The sequence below is a fragment of the Orycteropus afer genome, unplaced genomic scaffold (genome assembly GCF_000298275.1).
Source record: "Orycteropus afer afer isolate SDZICR_OR568_19922 unplaced genomic scaffold, OryAfe1.0 scaffold00774, whole genome shotgun sequence".
NCBI classification, from domain to species: Eukaryota; Metazoa; Chordata; class Mammalia; order Tubulidentata; family Orycteropodidae; genus Orycteropus; species Orycteropus afer.
The window spans coordinates 256,174-265,958 of record NW_006922361.1 but is presented as its reverse complement, the minus strand read 5'-3'; the positions used below and the strand labels follow the sequence as shown (position 1 = coordinate 265,958).

At 40.2% G+C, this 9,785-nt stretch overlaps 1 protein-coding gene across 1 annotated transcript in view; it reads right to left on the bottom strand.

Moving 5' to 3' along the window:
• Positions 1-9,785, bottom strand: part of LOC103211700 (adhesion G protein-coupled receptor E3-like) — a 114,914-nt gene that overhangs the window by 67,586 nt on the left and 37,543 nt on the right. Inside the window, exons 12-13 of the mRNA XM_042783257.1 lie at positions 2,868-3,103; positions 871-937 (exon numbers count right to left, since the gene is read on the bottom strand). Coding sequence (XP_042639191.1) covers positions 871-937; positions 2,868-3,103 — 303 coding nt within the window. The remainder of the gene's footprint in view (positions 1-870; positions 938-2,867; positions 3,104-9,785) is intronic.

Sequence of the window (9,785 nt, the reverse complement as noted above, 5' to 3'; positions counted from 1 at the left end):
TGTATTTTGTTGTGCCAATTGAGTCTGGTGTCCCCCAATACTATGGTCCTGAGTTGGTAGATCCATTGGATCTCTCTCCCACAGTGTCTGGCTGTCTGTGAGGGATTACTCTCTGTCTGTCTTCTGTTGTTTCTGTAAGGATTGAGGTATTTTGTATTACTGTATCTGTGGAAGACTAGCCTTAGCTGAATCTATCCTTGGTCTAGAATATAATCCTGTTCACTGACCCCCATCTGATCTTCTCAGTTGTCTGTGTGTTTATTTGTAGCCTTGTGTTTGGTGTTAATGGTAATGCGGTATTATGGATACACTGGTATTAGCCTCTGTCATCTATACTCTATGTGTACAATTCAGTGTCTTCCCTTTCCCCAATGTTATCATGGTGGTCACAGACTTTTTCCATAGCATCCCTCCTCTTGCCCAACTCAATGTGTGGCTCCCAACAAGTCCGAAGTTATTCCTTCCCCTTCCCTCCCCACCCTGGGGAGGGAATTAAATTAAGTCACATTAATTTTATCATGTTAACAACGATCTTTTTCTACATTAATTTTTGTATTCAACAAATATTTCTTAAGCACTTGTCTACACTGATATGGCCTCATGAACATAACAAAGAACACTCTTCCCAGATGGGATTACTACCACAGGTTTTAGATGTTACAATTGCAACATATATTTTGGGAGGAATAGAGTTCAATCCATAACAGCACCTGTGATGTGCCAGGGACTAGAGATACATGGAGATCTTCCCTTCTTTCCATCAGCAGAAAAAAGATTCATGTGCCTGCTATCTTAGAGTAAGGGACAAATTATTTCAGGGCCCATTTTGATCTTCAAAATATGTAGGAAACACAGATCCTACAAACCTACCAAGATGACTACAGAAATGGGTCCTATGAAACTCCAGATAAATTCTTTTTGTAGATTAATCCAGCAACTGGAAAAGAAAACAATAACAGTAACATTTATTATAGTAACATTTGAAAAAAAAAAGGTTTAGGGTATATAATAATATTTATATAACATTTCCTTGTGTCAGTGTAAATGCTTTGAAGTAAATACTATTATTACACCCCTGCCTTAGTTATCTAAGGAGCTCTAGTGGCATAATGGATAAGGCATTTAGCTGCTAACCAGAAGGTCAGCAGTTCAAACCTACTAGCTGCTCTGCAGAAGGAAGATGGGGCAATCTGCTTTCGTAAAGACTTACAGCCTCAGAAACCCAATGGGGGTCCCTGTGAGTGAGAATCAACTCAATGGCAGTGAGTTTGGTTTGGTCTTCGCTATCTAGTGCTGCTGTTATAGAAGTACCACAGTGGGTGGCTTTAATGAGCAGAAGTTTATTTTCTCACAGATTAGAGACTAGGAGTCCAAATTCAGGACATCTGCTCTAGAAAAAAGGCTGGAGGTTCAAACCCACCAGCCGCTCCTCGGGAGGAAGACTGGGCAATCTACTTCTGTAGAGGTACTGCCTCAGAAACTCAAGGAGGGGTTGCTATGAGTCGGAAACGACTCAATGGCAGTGAGTTTGGTTTTCTTTTTTTTTGTTCTAGGGAAAGATTCTCTTTCTGTTTTCTCCACAGGAAGGGCCTTGTCTCTTTTAGCTTCTCTTCTTTGTCTCCTTGGAGATTTTTCTCCATTTGTACTTCCTCGCTTCTGTCCCTAATCTGTTTCTTTTATATCTCAAAAGTGATTGGTTTAAGTCACACCCTACACTGATATGGACTCATGAACATAAAGAAAGTCTTATTCCCAAATGATGTGCTATGCACACACACACACACACATATAACCAAACTCACCACCAGTGAGTCAATTCCAACTCATAGTGACCTCCAGTGGGTTTCCCAGACTATAAATCTTTATGGAAGCAGACTGCCCCATCTTTCTCCCACAAAGTGGCTGGTAGGTTTGAACCACTACCTATGGTCAGCAGCCAAATTCCTGAACCACTACACCACCAGAGCTCCTTATCCACATATATGGAGGTTAGGTTTCACAACAGATGTTTTTTGGGGACACAATTCAATCCATCACCCCTGCCTTACAGATGACAAAAATTAAGAAGAAAGTTAACTAACCTCCCCAGAATCACTCATCTAGTTAGTGGGGGACCTATCAGGGCTATCTCATCCTGAATCATTGTTCTTTCAAGTTTACTGTCTGTGTAGCCTGAGACAGCTGCTAGCCTTTCTCTGATCATCAGTTTCTACAGCTGATGAATGGAGGTAATAAAAGTACTTTCCCCTTAGGATTGTTAGTGTGTGTATGTGAAAATATATGCAGCAAAACATACACTAATTCAACAATTTCTACATGTGCAATTCAATGACATTGGTTACATTCTTCAAAGTGTGTCAACTTTCTCAATATCCCTTTCCAAATTATTTCATCATCATCAACACAAACTCACTGGCACCTAAGCTCCTCATCTGACCTTTCCAGTTGCTGTTGTTAATTTGACTTACAGATAATTCTTTAAAGGAACACTTTGCTCAAGGTGGACACTGTTTTCTAATTAAGCTAAACTGTGTGGTTTAAAGATGACTTTAGGGGATAGTTTCTTTTCAAGGTTTAAAGGACAATAGTTTTAGGAGGTGTTATCCAGCCTCAATGGCTCCAGAAAGTCTGGATTCCATGAATTCTGTTTAACATTCTCCCCCTTTTGATCAGTATTCTTCTATAGAATCTTCTTAGATTTGTTTTGAGGCTTAAGAGAAATGATGTCTATAAAGCAATTCACATAGGGCTTGGCACGTGATATAGTTAGCATTTGTCATTAACCTTGTTATCAGCTTAATTTTTCCTTCCTCCCCTTGGTTTCACCTGGAGACAGGTCTGTACACATTTCCCATCACCACACTCACTGCAGAGATGTGCCATATCCATGTCGGTTGAGCCCTGCAGACACAGCCACAATGACAGCTGGGATCCCATAGCCAAAAGGGTACATGAAACACTTTTTGAATCTGCCTGCACTGGTGTAGTTGGCCACCTTGAGGTTCCTGACGGTGAGGAAGAGGTGCAGCCCTTCCAGGAACATCCAGGTGAAGGACGCCAGGTAGAGGTAGTGCAGTGCACCTGCGATGACAGAGCACAGCACCTGGAGGGGGAGGAGAGGTCCATGAGTGTCTGACGAGCACAAAGAGCAACAAAAAGCAGTTGGCTTTTGGAAGTACATTGCTGGACTTTTTTCCCAGGCACCTCTGGGTGGACTTGTCTCTCCAGCTTTTCAGCTAGTAGCCAACAGCATTAGTCGTTTGCTCCTCCAGGAACTCCCTTCCACCTTCCTACATGAAACACTTGAGGAGCAGAGCCGCCTACTTTAGATGGGGCATAGTTTCTGCAATAGCTCCCCTGGGGCTGGACACTATCATATTGTCACTTATTCAGCAAAACTTGACAAGAGGAATTCCTTACAAAATCATTGGCTGTTCTCTGTACTTTGTTTCTTTTGTAAGTAAAGCAACTCACTTTGTTTTGCCTACAAAAGGCTCCCAACCCACCTGCTGTGTGCTCTCTGGTTGATTTTAACTCGTAGTGACCCTATCTGACAGAGTAGAGCTACACCCTAGGGTTTCCTAGGCTGCAATTTTTATGGAAGCACATCTCCAGGTCTTTTGTTCCACAGAGTGGCTGGTGGGTTCAAACCACTGACCTTTCGATTAGCAGCTGAGCCCTTTAACCATTGCACCTTCAAGGTTCCCTCCCAACCCAACCCACAAAATGGGAGACAATTTTTACAAATCATATATCTGACCTTGATCTAGAATATCTGAAAAGTTATAATAACTCAGTAAGAAGGCAAAAAAAAAAATCCAATTAAAAATGGGCAAAGGATCTGAATAGATAGTTCTCCAAAGAAAACATACAAATAACCAATTAAACAAACAATCTCACTGCCATCAGGTCCATTCTGACTCATGGCGACCCCCTTTGGATTTCTGAGGTGGTAAATCTTTATGGAAGTAGATTGCCAAGTCTGTGGAGTGGCTGGTGGGTTTGAACCTCTAACCTTCTGGTTAGCAGTCAAATGCCCACCAGAGTCAAAAGTACCTCCAGAGCTCCTTCAAATAGCCAATAAGTACTTGAAAAGATGCTAACCATCTCTAGCTGTCAGGGAAATAGAAATCAAAAACATGATGAGATACCACTTCACATCCTGTGGGATGGCCGTTATAAAAAGCCAGGTAGGTAGTAACGAGGGTTGGTGAGAATGTGGGAAAACTAGAACCTGGATACAACACTATTGGGAGAGAAAATTGTGCAGTTGCTTTGGAAAATAGTCTGGCAGTTGCTCAAATAATTAAATATAAGGTTACCACGTGACCTGGCAATTCCACTCCTAGGAATACACTCAAGAGAATTGAAAACATGTCCAGGCAAAAACTTGCACGTGAATGTTCATAGCAGCACTGGTCACAGTAGCCCCAAAGTGGAAAGAACTTGACTGTCCATCAACACATGAATGGATAAATAAAATACAGTATAGCCATACAATGGAATATTATTCATTGTCATATTATTCAATACAAAAAATGAAATACTAAAATAGGCTACAGTGTGGATGAAACTTAAAAACATTTTGCTAAGTGAAAGAAGCCAAATATGGAAGACCACTTATTGTATTATTCCCATTTACAGGAAAGGTCCAGAACTGGCAAATCCACAGATGCACACAGTGGATTAATGCTTACTTAGGGTTGGAGGATTGCTTGGCTCATGCAGTCGGTTAAACACTACACTACTGAATGAAATGTTGGTGCTTGGAACACACCCAGAGGTGCCTTGGAAGAAAGGCCTGGCCATCTGCTTCTGAACTGGACTAACTTCACTCAGCATAATGTCCTTTAGGTTCATGCATGTTATGAGGTGTTTTGCAGATTCATCATCATTCTTTAACATGGCCTAGTATTCCATCGTGTGTATGTATTATATTTTGTTTATCCATTCATTCACTGATGGACGCTTAGGTTGTTTCTGTCTTTTTGCTATTGTGAATAGTGCCGTGATGAACTTGGGTGTACATATATCCATTCATGTCAGAGCTCTTATTTCTCTAGGATATACCCCTCGTAGTGACATTGCTGGATCATATGGTATTTCTATTTCCAACATTTTAAGGAAGCCACAGTAGTGGTATCATCTTACAGTCTCACCAGCAGTATATGAGTGTGCCAGTCTTTGTGTACCCTTGCCAGCATTGGTTATTTTCTTTTTTTTCACTTTCCTATTAATGCTGGAGTGAGGTGGTATCTCGCTGTTTGTTTTCATTTCCATCTCTCTAATGGCTAATGATCAAGAGCATTTCTTTATGTGCTTGTTAGCCTCCTGAATGTCTTCTTTGGTGAAGTATCTGTTCATGTCCTCTGCCCATTTTTAAATTGGATTGCTTGTCTTTCTTTTGTTGAAGTGTTGACGTTTGCTACCAATTTTGGAGATTAGTCTCTTGTGCAATTTATCATTGGCCAAAAATTGCCCAACGTTTCCCCCCAGTCTGTAGGATCCCTTTTAACTCTTGACAAAGTCTTTTGATGAACGTAAATGTTTAATTTTTAGGAAGTCCCAGTCATCTACCTTGTCTTCTGCTGTTTGTTTGTGCATTTTTAGTTACGTTTGATAGTGTATTTTGCCATGTATTAGGGCCCCTAAGTTTGCCCTTATTTTTTCTTTGATGAGCTTTATGGTTTGGGATATTACATTTAGGTCTTTGATCCATTTGGAGTAAGTTTTAGTATATGGTGTGAGATATGGATCTTGTTTCATTTTCCTGCAAGTGGATATCCAATTTTGCTAGCACCATTTGTTAAAGGGACTATCTCTTCCTCATTTAATGGATTTCAGGCCTTTGTCAAAGATTAGCTGTCGATAGGTGGATAGATCTATTTCTGGGATCTCAATTCTATTCCATTGGTCTATGTATCTGTTGTACCAATACCAGGCTGTTTTGACTACTGTGTTTGTATAGTAGGTTTTGAGATTGGGGGACATTATGCTTGGTGAAATTAGTCAATCACAAAAGGACAATTATTGCATGAGACCACTACTGTAAAAAGTTAAGAAAAGGTTTGCACACAGAAAGAATTGTTCTTTGAAGTTTGCCAGGGGTAGGAGGGGGAGGGGACAATCAACAAGTAGAGAGTAGGCAGGTATTAACTTGGGTGAAGGGAAAGGCAATATAAAATAACGGGGAGGTCAGCAAAAGTGATCAAGGCACTGGAAGATGTAGGGAGGAGCACAAGAGTTAAAGGCAATACAGATGAACACTATCATCTTACAATCCTGCAATAATTGTAATAACAATAATTTAGGAGTGCACATAGATAGACAATTTGGACAGGGGTGGGAAGGCCAATAGGACTACACCCACAAATATGTATAGGTGTGACAGAGGCTATCTCTACCTATGGATTTATATGTGCTGCACATATTTCTATGAATGTAGTAGAGCATGTTGTTGTTGTTGTTAGGTGCCATCGAGCTGGCTCTGACTCATAGCTACCCCATGCACAACAGAATGAAACACTGCCCAGTCCTGTGCTAGCTTCACAATCCTTGCTATACCTGAGCCCATGGTTGCAGCCACTGTGTCAATCCATCTCATTGAAGGTCCTCGCCTTTTTTGTTGACCCTCCACTGTACCAAGCATGATATCCTCGTCCAAGGAATGGTCCCTTCTGACAGCATGATCAAAGTAGGTGAGATGAAGTCTGGCCATTCTCACTTTCAAGGACCATTCCAGACAGATTTGTTTGTTCTTCTGGCAGTCCATTGGTACTTTCAGTATTCTTCACCCACACCACCACTCAAAAGCATCAACTCTTCTTCAGTCGTCCTTATTCATTATCCACCTCTCATATGCATATGAGGCAATAGAAAATACCGTAGCCTGGGTTAGGTGCACCTTAGTCTTCAAAGAGACATCTTTATTCTTCAGCACTTGAAAGAAGTCTTTTGCAGCAGATTTGGCCTGTGCAATATGTCGTCTGATTTCTTGACTGCTGCTTCCATTAGTGTTGATTGTGGATCCAAGTAATATGAAATCTTTGACAACTTCAATCTTTTCTCCATTTATTGTGATGCTCCTTATTGGTCCAGTTGTGAGGATTTTAATTTTCTTTATGTTAAGGTGTAACCCATACTGCAGACTGTAGTCTTTAATCTTTGTCAGTAAATGCTTCAAGTCATTTTCACTTTCGGCAAGCAAAGTTGTGTCATCTTCATATCACAGGTTGTTAATGAGTCTTCCTCCAATCCTGATGCCATGCTCTTCTTCATATAGTCCAGCTTCTCAGAGTATTTGCTCACCATACAGATTGAATAAGTGTGGTAAAAGGATATAATCCTGACACACTCCCTTCCAGATTTTAAACCATATAGTATCTCCTGGTGATGTAGTGCCTAAGGCATTTAACTGCTAATCAGAAGGCTGCCAGTTCAAACCCATCAGCCACTCCTCAGAAGACTGGGCAATCTACTTCCATAGAGATACTGCCTTGAAAACCCAAGGAGGGGTCGCCGAGTCGGAATCAACTTGAAGCAGTGAATTTGGATTAATGAGTAGTATCTCCGTGTTCTGTTCTAATGACAGCCTCCTAGTCTATGTACAGGTTCCTCATGAGCACAATTAAGTGTTCTGGAATTCCCGTTCTCATTGTTATTCATAATTTGTTATGATCCACACAATCAAATGCTTTTGCATAGTCAATAAAACACACGTAAACATCTTTCTGATATTCTTTGCTTTCAGCCAAGATCCATCTCACATCAGTAATAATATCCCTCTTTCCACATTCACTTCTGAATTCAGCTTGCATTTCTGGAAGTTCCCTGTCAATATATTGCTGCAACCGTTTTTGAATTATCTTCAGTAAGATTTTACTTGAGTGTGATATTAGTGATATTGTTTGATAATTTCCAGATCCTCTTGGCTCACCTTTCTTTGGAATGGGTACAAATATGGATCTTTTCCAGTCAGTTGGCCAGGTAGCTGTCTTCCAAATCTCTTGGTATAGCCAAGTGAGTGCCTCCAGAACAGCATCCGTTTGTTGAAACATCTCAATAGGTATTCCATCAATTCCTGGAGCCTTCTTTTTTTTTTTTTTTTTGCCAATTCCTTCAGTGCAGCTTTGACTTCTTCCTTCAGTACCACTGATTCTTGATCATACGCCACCTCCTGAAATGGATGAACATCAAACAATTCTTTTTGGTACAGTGACTTTGTGTATTCCTTCAATTTCTTTGTTCCTGCATCATTCAATATTTTGCCCATAGAATCTTTCCATATTGTAACTTAAGGTTTGATTTTATCTTCAGTTCTTTCAGTTGAGAAATGCCAAATGTGTTCTTCTCTTTTGGTTTTCTAACTCCAGGTCTTTGCACATTTCATTATAATAATTGACTTTGTCTTTTTGAGCTGCTCTTTGAAATCTGTTCAGCTCTTTTATCTTGTCATTTCTCCATTTGCTTTAGCTGTTCTCCATTCAAAAGCAAGTTTCAGAGTCTCTTCCAACATCCATTGTGGTCTTTTCTTCCTTTCCTATCTTTTAATGACCCTTTGCTTTCTTTATGGATGATATTCTTGATGTCATCCCACAATTCTTCTGGCTTTTGGTCATGGTGTTCAATGCATCAAATTTATTCTTTAGGTAGTCTCTAAATTCAGGAGGGATAAAATCAAGGTCATATTTTGGCACTTGTGAACTTGTTTTAATTGTCTTCAACTTGAACTTGAACTTGCATATGGGCAGTTGATGGTCTGTTCCACAATCAGCTCCTGGCCTAGTTTTTGGCTGAAGATACTGAGCTTCTCCATTGTCTCTTTCCACAGATGTAGTCAATATGATTCCTGCATACTCTATCTGGTGAAGTCCACATGTATAGCCGCTGTTTGTGTTGTTGAAAAAAGATATTTGCAATGAATAAGTCGTTGGTCTTGCAAAATTCTATCATGCGACCTCCAGCGTCATTTCTATCATCAAGGCCAGGTTTTTTAAATACTGGTGATTCGTCATTTCCAACTTTTGCATTCCAATCACCAGTAATAATCAACACATATTGATTGCATGTTTGGTCAATTTCAGACTGCAGGAGTTGGTAAAAATCTTCAATTTCCTCATCTTTGGCTTTGATAGTTGGTGCATAAATTATAATAATAATAGTATTAACTGGTCTTCCTTGTAAGTGTATGGATATTATCCTATCACTGACAGCATTGTACTTCAGGATAGATCTTGAAACATTCTTTGTGACTATGAATGCCATGCCATTCCTCTTCAATTTGTCATTCCTGGCATAGTAATTCATATGGTTGTCTGATTCAAAAGGCCAAAACCAGTACATTTTAACTCACTAATACCTAGGATATCTATCTTTATGCATTACATTTCATTTTTCACAACTTCCAGTTTTCCTAGATTCATACTTTGTACATTCCATGTTCCAATTATTAATGAATGTTTGCAGCTGTTTCTTCCCATTTTGAGTCAAGCCACATCAGCAAATGGAAGTCCTAAAAGCTTTACTCCATTCTGTCATGAAAGTTAATGCTACTCGAGGAGCAAGCTCTTCCCCAGTTGTATTTTGAGTGCCTTCTGACATGAGGGGCTTATCTTCTGGCACTATAAACCAAACTCACTGCCGTCAAATTGTATACAACTCATAGCGACCCCTCCTTGGGTTTCCGAGGAGGTATCACTACAGAAGTAGATTGACCAACCTTCCTTCCGAGGAGTGGCTGGTGGGTTTGAACCACCAGCCTTCTGGTTAGCAGTGAAGTGCCTTAG